This window comes from Parasteatoda tepidariorum, chromosome 1 (genome assembly GCF_043381705.1).
Source record: "Parasteatoda tepidariorum isolate YZ-2023 chromosome 1, CAS_Ptep_4.0, whole genome shotgun sequence".
Taxonomy (NCBI): domain Eukaryota; kingdom Metazoa; phylum Arthropoda; class Arachnida; order Araneae; family Theridiidae; genus Parasteatoda; species Parasteatoda tepidariorum.
The window spans coordinates 53662790-53687893 of NC_092204.1; the positions used below are offsets into that span (position 1 = coordinate 53662790).

Below are 25104 nucleotides of genomic sequence, written 5' to 3' on the forward strand. Positions count from 1 at the left end.
CTATAGATTTTCTTCATTGTTTGGAAGCCAGTGTAATAATGAAAATTGATAAAAAAATAATAAAAATTGGAAAAAATTAACAAAAAACTTTAAAAAATGCATTAAAATGCAAAATACGCCCCAAAATTTAAAGAAAAATGCCCTATAAATCTAAAAAAATGCTCTAAAAGACAAAAAAAGGTCCAAAAATGCAAAAAATGCAAATGTCATCAAAATCCGGGCCTTAATGATTATTAAAGATAGTTTTCGTCTCGATAGGCCTAAGATAATTGATATCATGATGGGTTTAAGATAGTTTTCATCATGATCGGTTTAAAAAAGTTTTCCCCATGAGTGGTTTAGAAAGTTTTTTTTTCCGATTAGTTTAATAAAATGATTGATTGATTTTAGGTAGTTATCATCCTTATTGATTAAAAATTGTTTTCATCCTGTTCGATTAAAGAACGCTTTTATCATGATACGATTAAAATAATTTACACCATGGGGAGTTTAAAATAGTTTTCACTTTATTGATTTAAGATAATTTTTGTCGAGGGTGGTGTTGGATAATTTTTGCCACAATTAGCTTAAGATAATTTTCATCATAATTGGATGATTGATTAAAGACAGTTTTCATCATAATAGGTTTAAAATAATTTATATCATGGTGGTTTTAAAATAGTTTTCATCATGACTGGCTTAAGATAGTTTTGATCATGATTTATATCATGGAGGTTTTAGGATAGTTTTCATCACGCCTGGTTTAAGATAGTTTTGATCATGATTGATTAAAGATCGTTTTTTAATGATAGGCTGAAGACAATTTACATCATGATGGGTTTAAAATAGTTTTTACCATGATTTGGTTTAAGATAATTTTTAAATAGTTTCCGTCACTATTAGCTTAAGATAATTTGATAATTTTCATCATGATGGTTTCAGGTAGCTTTCCTCATTATTGATTAAAAATAGTTTTTTTTATGATAGGTTAGAGATAATTTACACCATGGTGGGTTTAAGATAGTGTTTATCATAAAGAGAAACATTTTAGTTTTTAATGATGTGTTTAGCATAAAAACATATCTAGTGTTTTTCATAAAAACCTATTTAGTTTTTAGCGTTGGTTTTAAATAGTTTTCGTTACTATTAGCTTAAAATGATTTTCATCACAATGGTTTAAGGCAATTTTTCTTATTATTAATAAAAAAATATTTTTTATTTTTGTCATGATAGGTAATTTAGACAGTGGTGGGTTTAGGATAGTTTATAACATAAAAAAGAATTTAGTTTTTATGATTTATTTATCATAAAAACATATCTAGTGCTTATCATAAGAACATTTTAGTTTTTATGATAACTATAAGAAATATTACGGTGTTTACACAAAGTAAACTGGTGTGTTTTTATCTTAACCGGTTCTGATTCGAACCATTTGGGCTCCGGTTTATTTCTGACAAAGAAAAAAAGGCCATTCACAACAGTTGTGCTTCCTTAAAAAATAATAATCGATAGTTAAAAAATATTTTCTTTTTGGAAAAACTTCAATTAAAGTTATTTTATTTTTTAAAAAATACAATAAATTAATAAATAAAAACAAAGTTTAAAATAGCTTGCTACGTTAACTATTCTAATTCTTTTTCTATCCATAATACATGCGATTTGCATGAAACGTTAAAAAAAATTAGTCGCAAAACATTTCGCAGGTTTGAAAACCAAAGAGCCCCGCTCAAGACTTGATAGCCAAATCATTCATTTAATTTTCATTTAATATTCATATTAATTTATTTTTCTCAAATAAATAGAATATTTACTCTAGCATCGTTCGAACCGTATAAAACACAGTAGTTTTAGCCTGAATTATTCTATACTCTTTTTCATTTTGTCTCACGAAATTATACCGCTATCACCGTTTTTAAAAATAAGTTAATATTATGCGTCTACTTGCTTTTAATTTTTTAAAAAAAAAAATCACTGTTTTGTATAGTTTCTGATCAAACTAATATATAACACCAGCACAATGAGTTTTCATCGGTGTAATTAAAAACTAAATTGAATTTTAAAAAATCAACGAACATCAAGCAAATTATTAAACTACCTCACGAAAACTACGAACAAAACAAGAGTTTTATTCTTTACTTATTTTATAAAGGCATTATGCAGAAAAATGATATTTTAGTTTTAAAAAAAAACTAAACAAAAATAAATGGAAAAAAAATCAAAATCCTAACATCCAAGCGGAAGAATAGTTTCCAATTCAGTTGACTGCTTAATGTCGGAAGTTAAAAAAATTGAACGCCTTTTTAAAGTTTGAGATCTATAAATAACGCTATATTTCACTATATATTAACACTATATATGACACCAATTCAACAACAACAGAATTTTAATTAACACATATTTTCCAGCTAATCAACTACATTATTTATAATTTTATTGCATTTATTTAAACTAAATGTTTGTTTTAAATTTATTACAATACACCATAAAGTTTATAGAACTTTTAAAAAAAACATTTCTTACATTAATTAAAGTATGTTGCGTGTAAAAAATATAAATAAAAATATTTACGTAAAGGTTATACAATTAATTTGATTAAAACACTTAAAACGTTTTTCCATAATAGGAATTTCAACGTTCATAAAAAAAAACTGTTAATTATACTGTATCTTATAATTTGTCAAAAGTAATCGTGCTTTTTATTTGACGAAGAAAACGACAACACAGCTAAACTAGAGTACGTAAAATAAGAAAAATGTAACCCATTTTCGTTTTTAAACTAGGTTAAATGGACTTCTAATAAATAAATTGGCCACAAATGATACCAAAATTAAATTTTTTAAAGAAGAAGAAAATCTTAAACAAGTTCATCTGATAACCTAATGACGAGGAACGAACATTTCAGAAAGAATAAACTTTTCCTTATTCTCGATAATGGAAGATTCTTTCGCTCTAAATAAAAATTAAATTTCTACTTTTTTTTCTTTTTCTTATTTATTGAGTATTAGGTTTTATATTATAGGAAGTAGCAAATAACTCGCAATTTGCTGAGAAGGAGTAATTTCAGAGCACGAAGTACAATCAAAAACTTATATTTGTCCTAAAAAATAAAACACGAAGATTCTTAACGTATATTGTAATTTCAATAATTCTTTTTCCAATGTGGAATAAAAAAAAAGAGAAAATCAATTTAGAGTAATCACGAAGAACACACTAAATAAAATTTTTCGATTAAGTTTAGTATAACGATTTCGAATGCATAGTTTCAATTTGTTAAAAGTAATACTGTTTACTGTTAGGATTTTCATTCTAAAATTGTGGTAAAATGACCAGTAGCAGTCTGTCCATCCAATTAACAGTAAAGTTTACGGTAAAGAACATTTCGTTATTTATTTCACGGTTTTAAAACCTTTTACCAATAATTATTTTTCAATGTGAAATAAAAATGTATAAATTAGGTTTAGAGTCATCACGAAGAACACACTGAATGAAATTTTTCGATTAAGTTTAGTATAAGGATTTCGAATGCATAGTTTCAATATGTTAAAAGTAATGCTGTTTACTGTTAGAATTTTCATTCTAAATTTGTGGTAAAGCAACCAGCAGCAGTCTGTCCATCCAATTAACCGTAAAGTTTACGGTAAAGAACATTTCGTTATTTATTTCACGGTTTTAAGACCATTTACCAATAATTATTTTTCAATGTGAAATAAAAATGTATAAATTAGGTTTAGAGTCATCACGAAGAACACACTGAATGAAATTTTTCGATTAAGTTTAGTATAAGGATTTCGAATGCATAGTTTCAATTTGTTAAAAGTACTGCTGTTTACTGTTAGAATTTTCATTCTAAAATTTTGGTAAAGGAACCAGCAGCAGTCTGTCCATTCAATTAACCGTAAAGTTTACGGAAAATAACATTTTTTTTTACCTTTACGGTTTTAAAACCATTTACAACTAGTATGGTTATAAAACCATGAATACAAAACTGTACGGTTTTTTGCATGGTTTCAAGACCGTAAAAAGAATTTAACTGAATATAGGAGCTGGGATTTTCGTTAAATAATGTACATAGGAGAGTGCAGGACACTGGAAATTCTTCATGTGTTGAAGGGAATGGAATAAATATTGTTGTGTCAGCAATAGGAATCGAACCCCCGTTCTGGCACATTAGCCTTCTCGGTTATAATATGTACGCAGTTGCAAAGAACTAAGTGGCTTTATTAGATTGGCTTAGCTGGAGGGATAAATTTCTGGTTGTTTAACCGTTTTAGGCGAAAGCAGTTAATAAACGGTTTTCCTCACAGTTAACAATTTGAATAATATCTTATTTATGGTTATTTGACTGTTTCGTTTGAATATGGTAAAGTAACGATTAATAAAATAAATGATTCATTGTGAAAAAAAATATTGATAATTCAGTGTGTTTAAGATCGATAACAGATTTGAGAGAATTACAACTTGACTTAACGTTTTCTTATGAAATTCTTAATGCTTATAACCATTAAAGTCTAAATCAATATTGATGTCTAAATGACGCAAAGGCACATAATACTAAAAAAAAAAACTATTATCCTTAACTTTTATTTTAACGAACTGATTTTTACGCACTGAAAATCAATCTTAACTCACAGTGCTAATTAATGAGTGTTAGTTTTAACTTAAGTTACGAAATCAGACACAAAAACGTTCCTTAATAAATTTTAAAACGTTCTTTAATAATTTTGAAAACAAGAATTTCTGGCAACCGTTGCTATATCAACTGAAAAATTACCTACTGAATGGTTTAAGTATCTTATATTTTGGTTTCATTGTCTAGAATTATGCTTTTTGTACCAGAAATGCCATTACTATACCCTGCGATAATTTTACCAGAATGTTTTTTTTCTTCCTTGAAGCAAATTGAAAACTTTTTGCACACAACGATATACTTCACAAGATATAAATAATTTTTAATTACCTATCATTTATTGCATAATAGATTAAAAAATATTGAATCGTAAGACATAAATATTTTATCATTTTTAACTATGTGAATTTAAATCTACAAAATGTGAACGTACTTCAATATTCTCTATTCAAATATTTTCTAACTTATAAAATTTCAAAAAAAGTCGTATATTTTAAATTTTCATTTCCGATCATTTAAATAAGGCGATGTCTTCCCCTTATTTTTGCGGACTCTTCTCTGTTCACTTGTAGCAGAAAGTCCTTCTTTGCTTTGCAAAACGTCCCGCTCACTGCCGTTCGTTCCAGGTCGCGTCACCTCAAACGATCCTCGAAGATGACCAGATGGATAAGTGGTCAGTCCCAGCATTAAAAAATAACAGTACATAACTCTTTCGATGTTTATCTCGATTGTATTCAAGATGTGGGCCTCCTTGTTAGAAAACTGAAAGGACCGGATTGCATTGTTTGATCCTTTGATTTATTGAAAATAATACGGAAGCCTAACGGCATCTTGTTCGTAATGTGGGTGCCTTTTGATCAAATAGTTTATTTTTGATAATCACTAAGCGTGGAGAATAAAAATAGAACCATTTTGTCCTCGGAAAATAATTCAACACCAAACACCTACTTTTTGACAGAAAAATGGAATAAATCCGATCCATCGAAATTTTGATTCTCCGTCGTAAAACATTACAATAAACTTGCTATGTATTATATATTTTTAGCATGCAATCAGAAAACAATGAAATGAAATATCATGTTTTAAATAGCCTACTATTTTGAAAATTTTGAGTACTTAAATTTTCTGCAATCGAAATTTACTTGAATCATAGCAAATGAAATTTATTCTAATATGCAGTATTCCATCAAATCTTAAAAATAAATATTATTTATTCTAATATGCAGTATTCTATCAAATCTTAAAAATAAATATCTTTCAATTTATTCTAATATGCAGTATTCGATTAAATCCTAAAAATAAATATCATTCAATTTATTCTAATATGCAATACTCGATCAAATCTTAAAAATAAATACTATTTAATTTATTATAATATGCAATATTCGATCAAATCTTAAAAAATAAATATTACTCAATTTATTCTAACATGTAGTATTCGATCAAATCTTAAAAATAAATATCATTCAATTTAATCTAATATGCAGTATTCGATCAAATCTTAAAAATAAATGTCATTCAATTTATTCTAATATGCAATACTCGATCAAATCTAAAAAATAAATACTATTTAATTTATTCTAATATGCAATATTCGATCAAATCTTAAAAAATAAATATTATTCAATTTATTCTAACATGCAGTATTCGATCAGATCTTAAAAATAAATATCATTCAATTTAATCTAATATGCAGTATTCGATCAAATCTTAAAAATAAATATCATTCAATCACTAAAAATAATGACATGAAGCAATGGAGAAATATTCGTCGAGAACATGGAAATTTCGATGCAAAATTTAGCGAAGAAATAAAAAAATTCCAGCATTTGAATTGCAAGAACTTTCACCTGATCAGGAGGCTAAAAAAAATCGGCATTATGGTGCAACAAAATGACATAATTGTCAAAGTCTTTGCTAAGAAATTTCAGGTGCGCAATATTCTGGAAAGAGAATAGGTCTGGTCTCCTTTACTATTTAAAATTTAGAGATATGTCCCGTAAGTAACTGATAAGGTAATATATACAGTGTAAAAAAGGTTTTCTCTCGATCTAGAGCAAAAATGTGTCAAAATAGTCCGGAAATAAATATAGTAGTCGAATATGAATACCCTATTGAGCACGCTCAAAAATGAAACAGCTCTAAGAATCCGTCTTCATTTGTTAACCCTTTGATGCGGAAATTATTTAAACATACTTTTCTTACCTTTTTCATTATTTTGTATTTATTTAGGTGAAAATAAGCGAAAAATATTGTATTTAGTATTTTAATAATTTATGGTTACAGAATGAAACGCCTTTATCTTTTTTCTGTGTTAAAAGTAAAATCTTCTGAACACCGCTCACTTCCAAACAAATTTCTCAAATTTGCACTAATTTATATATTTTGATACAAAAGAAACAGTTATTCGTCATGAATTTTTTTTTAGATTTACAAAATCAGTTATCGATAAATATTTGAATATGAATGAAAAAAAATATTTTTTTTTCATACTTTTTTTGGGATTTTATATTTTAGTACAATTTTTTATTTATTTGATATTTTGTAATCTGATAATCTAACAGTTTTTTAGTAAATATTAGGCAAATTTTAATAATTAAAAAATATCAAAATATATTTGTTTTGTAATTAGAGCGTCAGAAAAACAATACACAAAAGGGACACCGGTGTTCCATCTGCGTTAAAGGGTTAACAAAAATTGCGGCAAGGTAGGAAAGTGTTGATTACCGATTTGAAGACATTCTTTATTCGTGAAATAAAATTAAAATAAGATAAGTGCAAAAAAAAGAATAAATAAATAAAATCTTTATCTGACTATATTTTATTTTATTTTATAAACTAATTAAGCTTGAACTTCGTCACATGTAAGGATGATGTGTCATTTTCTCCTGATGTACCATTTTTGGAGACTCCTCAATTTTAAGTATGTCATTATACTCAATAATGAGTGTAGTGACAGTTCACAATCGACAATTCAAATTCGACGATAATTCCTCAGGAGCTATTTTGACACATTTTTGCTTAACTTTTGAGAAACTTCTTCTTACAGTGTACATGATGGATATCTTTTAGCATAGTATTAAATTTTTTTTTAACGATAATAAGAATATTTGGCTAAAATAATAAGAAAGCTGGTAAAAAGTGAGTAAAGCTGATAAATAAATTCAATTTATTATATTAATAAAATAAAATAAAAAATAAAAAAAAAACAGTTAACAGAATTTTTCTCTATTACACTCATATGTGAGCTGAATCATTCGAATTTTTTTCACCTTTTTAATAATGATGAAGACGTAGATTTTTTTTCAAATTTATTATTATTTATTCATTTTTCTTCTTTAAATCTCTTGCTTACACTAACTAACTGACTGTGGAGGTGGTTTTCCATTGGAAATAACGAAATAATTCGATCATGGCTATTTCTAAAAATTTTCATTTAACAATGCATTTCAAAATTTTGTTTTGTTACATGAATGGAAAATTCCAGCAATGAGCGTGTAAAGCGTTTATTCTTTTAAAGACGGTAGTAAGCATATTTATTCTTCATTTAATATTGCTTTTTGTGTTTTATATTACTTTCATAAAACTTAAATATTAAAAAAAGACATATTAAATTTTTTTTCAGAGCAATAAACAGTTTTTATACTCGGACGAAGTCAGGCAGTGTATAGAATTAGAAAAAGGTACATTATTAGCGAATTTCTGAAAGACGATGCGAATGTATACAAGTTATAACGTTATGCCAATCAGGCAAAGTGAACATTTCATTTCAAAAAGTCAACATTTCGTTGCCTCTTATTTTGTTTCGTTTAATACTTAAATCGTGTATTTGGAATTGCAAAGTTAAATGTTTTTTTTCCAACCAAAGCAAAGGAAAAAAAAAGCTTAAATATATTTTTTTCTGCAGCGTTAAAAATTGCACATAAAGCACAAGCATTACTAACATTGTTTGTTATTTTAACTCAACATTGTATTCCTATTTTGGAGTAAAATTGAAGTTTAATTTTAAATTTTGCAAAAATAAAATTAGCAAATCTTTACGAAAATAATGAACAAGTGAAAAAAAATATTTTTTTTTAAATAATCTATTCATTTTTTCATAAAAACAGCCTTTTGCAAACTAGAAACATAGAGAGTAGAGAAATTTTTTATTTTTTTTAAAAGTTCTTTTTTTTCTGCAAAGCAAAAAACTGCTCAGGAAAAACAAACACAAGTATTATTACTACCATTTTCTTGTCTACAATCCAAATTATCACTTTACTTTATTTTAAAATTATACCTGGATTCAGCTCAAAAATTGCGTCACACACCGGCAAATGAATTGGCAAAGAATTGCATGAAGAAAAAAATAGAATATTTCAGTTGATATTGATAGGTCAGTAGAAATTCTATTTACAGAATTTAAAATACCGAAAACATATTTACAAAGATAACGAGTCCATGGGGGTGATGCAGATGTTGTAGCGTACGTTCGAGTTGAGAGGAACGCCGGCTGAATTTAAATGAGGAAGGAAAATGCGTTTTTTATGGAAATTTCTATCAATATTCAGAAAGAGATAAGTTGGTGAGCGACCGAGAAAAGACAAGAATAATAATATAATTTTATGAGTCTGTGGGAATAGGTTACATTTTAGCAGAAATAATAGTTCCGATTAAAGGGGGATTAGTAAACCTACACCGAAATTGCAAAATAATAAGAGATTTTTATCTAACTTATGATAATATCTATTATATCAGATTGTAGACGCAAAGTTACAATGGAAATTATTTTATTTTATTTTTTTTTCAAATTTGAAATGTATTTGTCATTTATTATTTATTTTACATTGAATAACATGGAAAAAAAAAAAGGCTGAGATATTATATTCAGCAAGATTCGTAGATTTAAATCATGATTTCAATCTAACTTCTTTTAAAAAATAATTGATCTAAATCAAATGAACTTTTTTTTTTAAATGAATGATTGATCATTCAATTCAAATTAACAATGCACTTTAAAATAATATTGTTCAAAATTTTTAGTGATTTCCAAAGTTTTAAAATTTATTGATTCATTGATATTGATTTATTGATCGATTTAAAATTCATTGATGTGTAATTAATTACAGCATTTATTAATTGATATTTTAAAAAAACTTATAATTTTTTTTGGATTTTTCAGGAAACAAATTAAGAAAAATATTTTTAATGCAGTTTTTTTTTAATGTATTTATACATCTAAAGAAAGAACTTTTTGCATGAATTGCTTCGCAAAAAAATAAGGCTAATGAAAAACCCTTCAAATCCTAATTTTAAAACACAACCTTCAAAACTACATTCTATTTTAATAATTTTTGTATTGTGAATTATTTACTATTTTAAAAGGAAATTATCATAATATAGCATAAAAAAGCTGTTAAAAAGATATATTCAGATTGCCTTCTTTACTGTGAAATATTTTTTAAATTAATGAGTCAGTTTTGAAAGATTGAAAGATTAGCCAACCTACAGTTAAGGTATAAGACAACAAACACATTTATTTGTCTTTTCAAATGAAAGAAGAAAAAAAAATCTGTGATTGCATTTGTATTATATGAAGCTTTCAAATCTACACTTAGCTTGACAAATAATCACGACGAATGTTTTATTTTATTACGCATAGAATAGGCTTTACTGATATTTAGCGATGACTTAAGTTATAAAAAGTGTTTAAGCGGACAACAGTGCTGGAGTGTAACTCCAGCTGTTGCTGTAGCTCCAATTGTAACTGTTTTTCGCTTAAACTTATTTTTAAACTTACTAGTGTACAATGACTATAATTTATATAAAATCCATTTTTTTGTTTTGATTTGGTTTTTTGAAATTATTAACAATTCCCATATTTTATCTTTTTAACTCTCGTTTAATTATTGTCTATTTTAATATCACCCAAGTTTAGTTGTAATTAAAAAGCGTAAAAGAAATCATATTGAATCAGATTTTAAAATATTAACCATAGATTAATTCAGCAATATATCAGATGATTAATAATAGATGATGTTATGAAACTATAAACAATTTAACTATTTAAATCAATATATTTGGATTTCAAGTATTTTTCCATCTTTCTTTCTTTTTTTTTTTTTTTTTCCTTTCTTAAAAAAGAAAGAGGGAGAAAATCTCATGTATCCTTACTCGGAAACCTAAATGAATAAAAATCTAACTCATAATTAAAGTATTTTATCATTCCCAGTGCTTATTTTAAAAGTTCGTCTAAAATGAAAACAATCAAAATATAGATTATGTTGATAAAAAGATAGATTATACAGCTTTATAATGTTTAAAATAAAATGGAAAAACGAGAATTGAATTTGAGGACAGTAATTAGTTAAAATATCCTGTCTGCCATTTTTCATCAAGGATAAATCCATGTTATCTTGGATTTCATTTTAAAGTCATTCATAAAAGAAAAGTAATTCACTACCATTAATATTTAAAAATTTGAATAATACAGAAGCTAGGCTCACTAATTCCTTTAATACTGGTAATTGCTTTTATTTTTCTTCAATAAAGTAGACTTGATGAATTAAAAGGCAATTATTTTTAAGGAACGATAATTTTGTGTTTTGTAGTAAGTAGCCAAAGTGAACTAATAGAGTACACTATTGCTTAATATTCGCCGAAGCATATTTAAAATAAGTTCTTTACATTTTACAGATTTATTAGTTAGCTGTTATAAAAAAAAACTTTTAAAATTTTAAATTTGATTCATTTAATTTGAAAAATAATACTTTTAAGAAATCAAATCATTTTAACTGTTTAAACGTACATTTACAGTTTTTTTTTAGAATAATCTTTAAATTATGAACGAGATCGCAAATGGAACATAATTACTTTTCATATTTAAATGTAAACAATTTATCTGACAATGAAGTTTTCTTCTTTAATTCTTACTTAATTTTTGTGATAGATTTAATTTTGATGAATTTAATATAGCATTTATTTTTAAACAGTATTTAATCTCGTTTTCACCCCGAAATATTTTTTATACGAGGAAAATAGTTTTTAAAAAAATGCATAGTGCTGCCATCTAGATATTGTGCTAGAAACTAATAAATAAGAGGTATACTGCTGCCATCTATATTTGTAAATTGTACTCACCCATTGAGGAGAATCGTAGCAGGCGTTCATCCCTGAGCGATGTTGTCTCGGATAGTTCACTGCTATCTTCATCTTCTTCGGGAACCGAGGGTACTCCTATGTCGTATCCCCATCTTCGTCGAAAAGCTTGACGGCCACCATCCAATCTCACACGAGGTAAATCCAAAAAGAGTCGCTCGCCAATCTGCAAAAATTAATTTTTCATTTTTATTTTGTCACCAATTCGAATTCTTTTAACAGTTTTATAAGAAAAAATCTGATAAGTCTAAAACTTTTATTCTAACTTTTCTACTTTCAAAATTTTTTTTTCAATTTGTAGAAACATTTCCATTTTCTAATTACACTTATTTTTTATAAATGATTTTACTTTTAAAGAACACATTTATGGAAAAAGTTTTAACAAATATTTGCTGAACAATAATAAAATGTAGGTGATTATTATTATTCTCGTTATATTCTTACATAGGGAGTTGTATGGTTAAAGTATAATTGTTACTTAATAAAAACTTATTAACAATAGTTTTTTAATATATTATTTTGTTAGATAAATAAGTATTTCGATTTAAGTTATTGTAATGATAACCAAATAAATATTATATCATAAATTGGTGCTGAATAATATTTTTAAATAAAATATTTTTATAACTCCTCCAAAAAATATAGAATCAAATGATACCATGGTGAACCATATCATACCATGGTATATATAAAATATACTAATTAAATAACACTCTATTTTGTTTAAATACTTTTAAATGAAGTCTATCTTTTGTTTTTGAACCAATAAGAGACAAATTTTTAACATTTTGACTAACATAAGCATTTTTGTACAGTTTTCCGCAAACTTTATGGAAAGGGGGAAAGATACGTTACAGTGACGAACCTGTTATTCTATCACATGATATCGTATAAAATATAATTCACCAGTCTTCGAAAAATTTCCAAACAGCAGTTTTCAAAAAAAAAGACACAATAATCAGTTTTTCAACGTTTGTTTTAAAATTTATGAATTTTACGAGGTCACCCCCCCCCCGCTTGCTTTGCTCAATAGCTTCCATGATTGCTTCCCACTTATCATTGTTTCCAGCCAACTAATTAATGTATCAAAATTAAATATTATTTCATAGAAGTTTCCAACTTTTTTAGTCTATCGACACAGATTGAAGCATTTCAATTTCGAATAATTATTTTGAATTTACTATTTTAATTGAATGAGTTGACTGAACACAGTTTTGAATAAAAATTAATAGGGAGAGCAACTGTAGATCATAAATCTACTTTGCCTTGAGGTGGGAAAAGTTTTTCATGGCTAATTTCTTTTCACCACCATTGGAAATTTAAAGTTCAAAGAAAAGTGAGTTCAGGTTAACATAGAGCAAACCACGAAGTTTCATATGCCGAGAAAATACTGTCAAAATATCAAAATTATGTCAAGATTACCAGCAAGGAGGTTATCCTCCCATAATTCTTTTGCATTTTAATATTGTTAAAACACATTTTTAGCATTTGAAACTTTATGGTATACTATATGTTTAACCGAACTCACTTTTTTTATGCTATTTCCGATGACACTTGAACAATCCATGCTAGTCAGCTATTGTCCTTAGGCGAATCCAGTCAGGAAAGTGCGTCTTTCATTTGACAAGAGAGCACCGCAAAGGTGAATGCACTTCTTTTTGCTCAGAATCCCACTGATAGGTGGCAGCAAGGTGCATTCGTGCGGTCACTACCTCAATTTAGACATAGGTCAATATGAGAAAAAATTTCTTACAGATTTTTATACCCATGGTACAGCTCAGCTACCGACTACAAGATTTTCGATTCCCCATATTTTACGAGCACGTATGTACTTGGACTGTTTTGGTAGAGTCGGGGATCAAACTACGGCTTCCGATTCTCGAGCCACTGGGCTACCATGGCTTTTTTATGCTTTAAATTATAAATTACTTAGGTAGTTGAAAGAGAATTTGCCAGGAAGAGTTTTTCCTGCTGTATTTCTAACAATTGCAAAAAATATTTTTCAGTGACATGAAATAAATTGTATGATATAGCCTCTACCTTGTTAATAGTTGACTATATTTGGAAGAGAAAAAACAAACAATAAATTCAAACGAAGTTTTTTTTTTCTCCCAGGCTCCTAATTTGTAGAAATATAGATTATTTGAGTAATTTAATCATTAGTTGAGTTGAAATAATAATTCGAAAATGGAAAGGGTATTAAAATCAATTACGTATGAAGGAGAAAAAAAATTATTTCGTTCGTAAATTACGGCTTTTTGAATAAAAAAAACACACGCTTGATGAGAGTTCAAATACGTGACGTAATAGACTTTATAATTTATTTATCGAGGTGTAATGAGTTGGTGGAGAAAGAGAAGGTGCTCCAGAGGTCGGTCAGCGGCACAGTTGAGGTCATATCCAAATGACATTCCTAGGATATCCAAAGGTTAAGTCCTATGGAAGGTATAATAGAACACGCCTTTATCTAAGGCGGCAGAAGCATTCAATTGACGAAATTTATAGGCGAATCGTTTGGAGGGATAGCACATTTATTTTTGCTATGTTTATTTCGTTGGATATAGCAAATCTTCGGCTCCATTGTAAATTACTGATAAAAACTGACTGCCGCATTATTCAGGGAGGGTTCAAAGGGGAAAAAAATGAGTTTAAACCTGGAGCCGAGATTCGGCGCCAAGTTCAACTGAAAAGTCGTTAAGCGAAGTTCAAGTATAGGTAAATAGGAGAACTTGTTTCTCTAAAATGATTGCATTGTTTGCAAATCCTTTGTCCAATTTGTAAATATGATTGGAATCATTATTTATGTAACTTCGAACTACAGGGTACTTTTAATTTTGGCCCTCAGTTGTTTAATCAAAATATCCTTCAAGCAATACGTATTAAATGGAAGATGGTATTAAGAAGATGGATAACAGTAGTATTTTAAAATAACATCACGCACTTTTACTTTTTTCTCTTATATAAAATCTCTTTTAGGACATTGTACGGTAACTCTATTTATGTAGTACATACAGTAAATAATATATATATATACATATATCCATCGTTGAACAGCAGACCCAGTTTTACGTTTACGACTACTAATGCTCAACTCCATAGTCTTGTAATTTTTGAATCAATCCAGAAGACAAGGAAACTCCTGGATCAGCACCCCCAGAGGTATTGATTTGTCATGGAAACTTGGAGGACTTTGAGACTCGACAGATTTAAGGTGCATCCGTCACCATTTACTACACGGGGAGTCTTCAGATGGCCTGGGATCGAACCCACGAACTCTTTGGCATGGGGCCAGTGCCCTACCAACCAGGCTATCCCGGCCTACAGTAAATAATAATAAAAATTATGAACATTTTACTTTAGGTTATTTGCAAGGACCGATCAAGACAAATTCCGGTCCAAGGCCCACCAAATTTTCGGGATCCCTTACAAATTATTTTGAAATTAAATTACTGAAGAGTTGTCCTAACGATAAAAAAGAATCTATTGAACTGAATGATTCAAGAGAAAATTTTGAAAGCAGCGATAACTGAAGATTATTTTTTTGAGATAAAGTTTACACATCTATAAATTAAAGCAAAATATAAAACAATTGCATATCAAAATAAAAACAGTATGGTGACCAAAAACAATTGAAATCAGTGATTTTGGCTAAAAGTCACTGATTAGCTGAAATATTTTTTATTTAGTACTTAAACCAATACAAAGCTGCCAACCTTTCATTAGATTTAACGATAAGTTCAGCATGTAAGCTAAACTATTAAGGTTATGAATTATAATTTTTATTAAAAAATACATTTCAACACACAAAAAGTATTCAAAAGAGCCAAAATTATATCTACTCATAGAAAATTGACACACTTAAATAATTTATTTAGTTATAACCCATTTTAAAAAATTAAAATTCATATTCAACGAATTCAATTAAAACTCTCAAACAAAAAATTTGATCAAAATCTCAATAAGAGTAGCTTCGTCGGAAATCGATGGCTCTACTTTATAAACAGAGAAATATTTTAATTAAGTATTTCTCATTTTTTTGTTGGCTTCATTATTTAAAGCTTTTTTTCTTTCTTCTTGCGCGACCAGACTGATAATTAGGTTTATCATTCCAAAACTATCAAGAAAATCAAAATTTTCGTATTGTAGATTGTGTAAATCAGTTTAAAACATCAACATCAAAGACTGTAGATCTCTCTCTACAGCTTTACATATTTGTTAAGAATAAACTTATAGCTCTTGTTGACACTAATCACTCATAAGAGATTTTGCAAATGTGCATTCTTGTTACATTCGTTTAAGCCGTTTGCGAAAAAATTGTACCAGTTAAAATTCAGCTGTCCTTTCGAATTTGATTAGTGCAATGTTCATGCGAGTTTGGTTGCACCACGATATAAAGAAAATTTGAAATTAAAAAAAAATGCACTTTTTGTGAAAAACTGTTTCTTTCAGTAATTATAGTAGTAATATTGAGTACTTTTTATTAATTTTTAAGGCCCCTCAGAAAGTGTAGGCCCATGCCTATTGAGCCTAGGCGATAATCAGGCCCTGGTTATTTGCCAACGCAGTCTACGTACTTTCAGTTGAACCTCGTTAACACGAAACCGTTTAAATTGAAATATTGTTTTACATGAAACACACGTTTGGTCCCATGAGGTCAGCAATCAATTATTATTGCATTTTGCATGTTTAACATGAAATCTTCCAGCTGATTATCGCTTAACATGAAAAGAAATTGGACACAGCACATAAAAGAAACATGGAAATAAAGTGCTATTTTAAGGAATGCTATTTCTATTTTCCACCTTTGTTTAAAGAGCAAACGAATAAAATAGTTATAAAAATAAATCAAGGGTTGCCAACTTACATGTTGCCGGGGGCCGCAATTAAAAACACCAGTGAAATGGCGGGCCGCAACTTTATCAAAATTTTATAGAGGTCTCTTTTATCTTTGAAGGAACATTAAATATTACTGCCAAAGTTTATCTAATATTAAAAATCAAAATAACAAGCATTACAAATAATGCTTGTTACGTATCATTTTGAATATTCTCTTAATCAGAAACTTCGTGGCAAGATTTTTTTTTTTCTTTTAATTTTAATTCTGAGATGAATTAACATTTTTTCGACTTTTTAATAATTATCGCAACAACAACAAAAAATCTCGAGAATGTGAAATTAATTTTTCTTTTCTTTTTCGCTCATGCGATATTCAATTCAAGGAATTTAAATAAAAAATAATATTCGTTCCCTCTTTTATGCGTTTCAAAATTTACTATTCGTTTAATTAAAATTTAATAAGTCCGAAATGAGTGGTTTCAAAAAATTAAATGAGAGAATTTCTTCGAGAAAATTTCTGATACGCACATGCTAAATTATATTCACAAAATACAAAAAAAAATAAAAAAAAATAAAAAAAGACAACCATACACGATTATTTTTGTATTTGAATAAATATTTTCTTGGATGCAAAATCTGAGAAATAAATTTTTTTGCTACGTTGCTATGTTAAATTTCACAGAAACGAAGAAATTAGGTTTTTTTAAACGAAAGAAAGTATTTTAAACCCACATAAATTTTTTACGAAAATTGACCTAAAAAAAAAAACGACAATTAATATATTTTAGTTCGCGGGCCACAAAAGAAAAAGACTTCGCGGGCCCGCCAGTTTGTAACCACTGAGTTAGATAAAGTAATTAAAGTTTTTAAGCTTATTTTAATTTGTTTGGTACATAATAGTACTTAATAAATAGTTTTCATGTTGTATCGAATAAAATAAAATTTTGTTAACAGGAATGAAACAATTTGGTACACATAAGTTCCTAGATCTATCAAATGAAACACTGTAAATATTCAGGATAATAAAATGAAAGCTATTGTATTTCGAGATGCAAAATGATATAAGAGGCTGTGATGGCCTGAAAAAAAAATCAGGCATCCAGGAAATATGAAATTAAGACACGCATAAATGTCATTACAATTTTCGATTTCAATTACATCAATTCCAAAAATATTTCTTAAAAAAAATAAATATATCTTTTAAAATGGTTGCATTGCCTATCTAACCTCTTATGCCATTTTAATGACCGGCATTTTTTTTTACTTCCTTCAAAAAGCTATGTCATTATTTTGTAATTGAACGCGGAAGTAAAATAAAATATTCTAAATATTGATTTCAGGTCCAAATGCTGTTGACCGATGACGAGTTAACTCTACAAGTGCAATGACGAGTTAGTTTGTTATCGGATAAAAATGTCTGAGCATGAAAGAACGAGTTAATTCGTCACCGATCAACAATGGGCTGGTGTGAATGAAAGACTGAAATTTGTAAATATCAAGGTCCTCGGGGAAATGTCGTTCGCTGTTCACATAGTTGCTTAGGTGAATGTTTAAAATTATTTATGGAACTACAAATGTCGACATTCAGCATGCACTGAGAGTGAATGTTGAAAAATAAATATTTTGGTAAACATTATTGTTTCTTACATAAGCTGGCAAATATCGACATTCAGCATGCACTGATGGTGAATGATTATTTTTGTTAATCATCATTGTTTCTCACATACATCGGCAAATGTCGTCATTCGGAATTTTGACGATCGATGGTGAATGTTGAATAATAAATTTTTATTAAATATCCTTGTTTCTCACATACACCATAAAAGGTTGACATTCAGCAGGCAGTGATAATAGTTGTAAACAGAGTTCCTAAAAATCCGGGTTTTTAAGAAAAAATCCAGTCTATGTGGGTTTTTTTGCCCGGAGATAAATATGTTTTTTTAGCATATTCCATATGCATACTTTTTTATATATATAGTATATACTGAAGAGATTAATAAAGAAAATAATTATAAGAATAACTATTTAAGTAATTTTTCTGCTTTCTAAATGTATAATGAATTGTATAATGATAAACTTACTGAATGTAAAGCGTGTGAAATGTAAAGCATAATATTTTATATGATTAATTGTAAATTATACATATACATTCATAAAAAGAAATTTAGATACCTTTTTGTAGCACATAGTATGTATATTTGCATGTTTTAAAGTTTTAATTCGCTTAATATGTCTTACAATGTACAAAAAATTACCACTTTTATTTTTGTTATACTTTTTGATTTTGAAATTAATGAAAAGAGATAATGAATTTTAAACGTTTGTATACTAAGCATTCTAAGTCTATAATTAAAGACCTTACTGAAAAAGCAGAAATATTCATTAAATTTTAAATAATAATTTTATCTAAAAAAAAAAACATATCATATGAGAGAATGAGAGGATTCAGGATCAAATCGTAGGGAATCAAAACCGAGAAATCTACTGATCAAGCGACTGCACTAACCCTTACTTCATCCCTTCAAACAGAGAAAATATTTTTAAAATAAGATTAAAAAAAATAGTGGACTCCCAGAATGCATTGACTCGACACACATGGGTGAAAACTGTCCGTCAAAAAATTAAGAGTTCATGTTTGACCAGAGAAAAAGAAAATGTCGTAATTTCGTGACGAAATTATAATTAAAAATAGCAAAATACGACTTGGGAATTATTAAATTGTCGAATATGAGTACACTTTCGCAATTTTTAATAAAAATTTTTTATATAATTTTTTTAATTTATAGAATTTTTTTTACATATTGATCGAATCAATCTTCACTGAACTAAAAACGATAAAAAAAAACTGTCTAAAATATTATTACAATTAAGGAAATTAAGATAATTTCACTTGTTTATTTTTTAATCACTAAATCAAGTCAACAGATACAATCAACAAATTACTTGATAGAACTGAGAGAAACAAACCTTTGAACTACCAAAGCATTAATATTGACAGAATCAATCATCAATCAATTTTTAAAAAAAACTGTAATAGAATAAATCAAACGGTTTAAAATATTATTACTATTGAGGAAATTAAGATAATTTTACTCAGTTATTTTTCAACAACTAAATCAAATCACTAAATTCAATCAAACAATGTACAAATTAGTTGATAGAATGAGAGAAACAAACTTTTGAACGTTACAGAAACCGTTACTGCGGACATTACCTAGGTGAAATACGGAAAACACTTGACTTCACTTTAACGGATTACTCTAGTTAATCTGCAGATTATCTAGGTGAATTACGGAAAACACTTGACTTCACTTTAACGAATTACTCTAGTTAATCTGCAGATTATCTAGGTGAATTACGGAAAACACTTGACTCCACTTTAACGGATTACTCTAGCTACTTTATAGATTAGCTTGGTAATGTGTGCATTAACGACTTACGAGCTTTAGCGTTAGCACAGTTATAAATATTACTTAGAGAAAATATACGAATTTTATTTACTTACCATTTCATTTGTAAAACAGGACAAAACAAAGTAAGATGTCTGAAGGAATGATCGTGAATATGAAACTCTTTTAAGATGGGAGTAAATGGTTTGAGTAAGTGCAGGGGAGGAAAAGTCGTTAAGTTAATTTAAATGACTCGGTGTAACATCATTGGACTGACCTCAAAAAAAGAGGCAATTTTAATTTCTCTAAATGTCGGGTAAGAGGTGACGGTGTGACTAACCGACCCAAAGGAATCTTACCGAATCAACTTATTTAGAATATTTAAGATTGAAATGTTGTAGCGAAAAAGAAAAGAGCATTTTATGTTTAACCCGCACAATTTTTTAAAAAAGCATTAAGAATACAACTAATCTTTTCTGATCAACATTATGGATGTGTGGCATTTTGTTCTGTGCTTGACATTTTGAAACTAATTCGGTGAACAAGAAAAATCCCAAGTTAAGTATTTTGTTTTAATTTATTTCATTTCATTTACTTTTTCATTTCATTTATTTTTTTTATTTTATTTTATTACGTCGTTGAACTGCCGATCTAAGATTAAGTTTACGACTACCAATGTTACTCTATAGGTAGTCTTGAAATTTTAAACCCAACTTAGATGTCAAGGGAACTTCTGCATTAAGCAATAGGGCAAACTACTTTTTTGGAGGACTTTTTGAGGGAGCGAACCCGCGTTTGCATTACATGGAAAGAAAAACCACGAAAACCTCGCACAGTTAGTCCGGCGGCAATGAGATTCTAAACCACGTTCCGTCTACCCCTGACGATATTTTACGTCGTCAATGTGGTCGGTGCAAGCCGGGAGCAGAACACGCACCAAACACTCTTTGTTGGGATTTGAACCAGGGTCACATCATTGGGAGGCGAACGATCTCCTGTTGTAATTTAAGGAAAAAAAATCTCTTTTTGTTGCAAAGGGAAAAAATAAAAACTTTCGATGGTCAGCTCATTGTTCTTTAATGTTACCAAGAATCAAAATGAAGTAAAAAGTATATACATTCGGTGTCACAAATTACTATTTAAACAAAGAAGTAACAAAAGCGCTATCGAAATCTAACGCATAACTACTGAGGAAGGCGAGACTGAAATCACCAAAACCTATTTGATGGATACAAAGGTTGAAATTTGATTGGACCAGCACTCAACAGATCTCATCAGCATTTTTGTTACTTTCTCACATAAATATTTTCCTTTCATTTAAAAAAAAAAAAAAGATTTAAAAAAAATTTGTATACTAAGGGCAGTGATCACAGAACACCCCGTGCGTTAAGTACAGGTTCTACATCATGAAAATATTTAAAAATCATCAGAAGTAGTAACCGTCGAACGAAAAATTATAAACATTCTAATAGAAAGCTGTAAGAGAGATATAAATTCTAAAGTCAGTTAATGATAAATATACCAGTCACGTTTAAAGACTTCAGACAAATGTTAGATGAAAGGATTGAGAGAGAGAGAAACATAGTTGAGAACAATGTTTCACCAAATCTAATGAACAGCAAAACTGTAATCGATTTTTCTCACAGGGAATCGAACTCTATTACAGGCAGAAAGTTCCCAACACGCAAGGGTCGATAGGGTCGGGGAATATAACTAATGCTGAAACAACCCTGAAACAACCTTAAAGAAGATAATGTTCAGCCGAGTCCATCATCAACTTCTCCCTTTCTTAAATAATATACGGGCACACATCCGGTCGGGGGTCAACAATTACCTAATTCACCCGCCTAGCCAAACAACCACGATTCGGACAATTTTATTATTTCTCTCTCTCTCTCTCTTTTTTTGTTCTTTTCACTTTCGCTTCTTTGTTAACAATGAGCCGGTTCCTTATCGTGTTCAGACATTTAATTCGAACGTTGAAGAATGGTTGGGTAGAACGACGCTAACAGAATGATTTTTGGTAGAGGCAGAATTGAAAAGAATGTTGATTCATTTTAGAGCAAGGGGAAAAAAGAAAAAAAAACTATTGGGATATTTTTTTGGGATAGAATTTCATATTGACAGGATGAATTAGAGAATCATGCCAATTTGAATTAAAAATTTAAAAAAAAAAATTTATAATCGAATGAAAGCGATATTGACAAAACAATATATTCGAAAGTAGTATCGACACAATACTACAATAATGACTGGGTGAAATACTGGCAAAATAATTGACGAAATACTGTGGAATATTGAGGAAATATCGATGCAACCAAAAAGCAATATCAACTGGAAGAAATGTTCCCAAAACAATATTGATTTGTTTTAATATCGACAAAAACAAAGAAATAAAGACTAAGTGGGTAGCTATAAAAAAAAAAAAAAAAAAAAAAAAAAAAAAAAAAAAATATCTATTTGGATGGAATATTGACACAAACCAAATGAATAACGACTCGGTGGAATATTAGAAACAAAACAATATCTATTGGACGGAATATTGACACAAACCAAACGAATAACGACTCGGTGGAATATTAAAAACAAAACAATATCTATTGGACGGAATATTGACACAAACCAAATGAATAACGACTCGGTGGAATATTAAAAACAAAACAATATCTATTGGATGGAATATTGACACAAACCAAATGAATAACGACTCGGTGGAATATTAGAAAGAAAACAATATCTATTGGACGGAATATTGACACAAACCAAACGAATAACGACTCGGTGGAATATTAAAAACAAAACAACATCTATTGGATGGAATATTGACACAAACCAAATGAATAACGACTCGGTGGAATATTAAAAACAAAACAATATCTATTGGTCGGAATATTGACACAACAGTAAAACAATAACAACTGGATGTACAAGAAAAAAATATCGTAAAGAAGGAATATTGGGAAAAACAATATCGAGTCGATGAAATATTGAGCAGAAAAACAAAACAATATCTATTGAACGAAACATTGACACAACAATAAAACAATAACAACTGGATGTAACATCGACTCAAAAAAAAAAAAAAAAAAAANAAAAAAAAAAAAAAAAAAAAAAAAAAAAAAAAAAAAAAAAAAAAAAAAAAAAAACAATCGTATAAAAGGAATATTGTCAAAACAATGTCGATTGGGTGGAATATGGACAACAATAAAGACTGCATGGAATGCGGAATGTCGACTCAATAAGAAAACAATATCGAATGGAAGGAACTTTTGGTAAAACAATAAACAATTGAGTGGAATATCGACAACAATAAAACAATAACGGCTGAGTGAAATATCGACTCTGCAAGAAAAAAATATCGTAAAGAAGGAATATTGGGAAAAACAATATCGAGTCGATGAAATATCAACACATCCATTAAACAATAACGACTAGGTGGAATATCGACAAGATGGAATGATTTGAAATGGAAACTTAGATCAAACTGAGAAAATATTTTATTATAATTTCTTATTATTCACATCTTGAAAACTAAAAGAATATTCACTAATGAATTTGAATTTATCACTTCCTTTTCTCACTTAAAAATTTTGCGCTATTTTGAGTTAATTTAATATTACTAGGAGGATCTGCTCCCTGCTATCGAATCGTAATTTTTTTTATTCCATTGTACAACAAAACAAAATGGTAACGTCGAGTTGAGCGCAGGCGCTCATTTTTTTAACAACGCAGGCGCTTTATTTTTATATTGTGAAAAAATATATATAAAGTTTTTTTTTTCAATTTTTACAAATCACATCATTAACATTAATTAAAATTACTTTCTATCAGTCGATTTATGTTAATATATTAAATAAATATTATTATATAATTTTATTTTCATTTAATACATTTTTGTTTTTAAATGAACCCTTTTAGAAATAAATAAAAAAAGAAATTATTTGGCCTAAACCAAATAATAACCGAACATGTTATGGTGCATTTTTAGCTTTGTTCAGCTCTAACCCATCCATTTTTCGGATAAAATTTTCATATTTATTTAATGCATGAAATCATAAAACATTCTAGAAAAAAAAAAGATATTACCATAGAAAATTTTAATAAACTCAAAAGTTGAGCTGAAAATGATAAAAAATATTTAAAAAAATATTTTGCTGCTCTAAATTTAAAAAAAATATATATATTTTTAGTAGAGACAGCTAATTTGTTATGGTTAAATAATTTTAACAATTAATCATATTCATTTGGATGACGTAACAAGGGAGCAGAAACAGCTAAGCGATTTAATGAAGGAAATCAAAAGAGCAAGTTCACACGAGATAAGTAATGTCGTGTTCTGCCTCGGGGTCTATACTAGAATAAATATCTGTCTGAGTTATTATTTACGAACCCCTTCTTTTCATCTCCGCATTTGCTACTGTGCGAACAAACCACCGAATCCAAACTGAAAAAACCACTTCCTCTCAGGAGGACAGTTAATAACTACACTAATCGAGAATTGAAAAACGTGTTTTAAGTTGTAAAAAATATTTAAATTATAAGAGAAATAAATGTTCATTTTCTTTGGTTTAATATTGAATGTCCGTTGTGAAATTTAGAGTATTTACGTTCCACGTAAAATATAGGATAATTAAAATGACACATAAAAAAATAAATGAAAGCAATTGTAACAATTTTTCAATTATGTTTTTATTAATCAACAATATTTCAATTTTTTGGAGGGAAAGTAAACCTAAAACTAAATGGTGTACAAAACTAAAAATCATTAATATTATTCAATATGATTGGCTTCTTTTTCAAAGATAAATTAACGCAAGAGGATTCAGTGTAACGGTTACAAACTTGTAGGAAAGTTTGAGCACATAAAGATTGAGAATTGCAAAGTAACTCAGGGCCGGAAATGTTATCGTACGCCGCTAAGAGCGCTACCATATTACGGGCTGATTGCATTTATACGTTATATACCAGTTGTTTTTATTTATCTAAACTATCTTAATTTTACTTTTTCGATAATCATTTGTCATGATTTATCGTAGTTTATTGATTAGGAGACGAAATTGCAAAGCTCATCAATTTGATCTCCGAATCCGTAAATTATGATAATACAACAATTTTAATGCTCATTCGACTGCAGTT

At 28.4% G+C, this 25104-nt stretch overlaps 1 protein-coding gene across 1 annotated transcript in view; it reads right to left on the minus strand.

Moving 5' to 3' along the window:
- The window catches only part of LOC107447937 (Ras GTPase-activating protein raskol), a gene marked incomplete in the record, with an annotated part of 312540 nt that overhangs the window by 157656 nt on the left and 129780 nt on the right, over positions 1 to 25104 (minus strand). Inside the window, 1 exon segment of the mRNA XM_043040826.2 lies at positions 11726 to 11909. Within this exon segment, the coding sequence (XP_042896760.1) occupies positions 11726 to 11909 (184 nt within the window).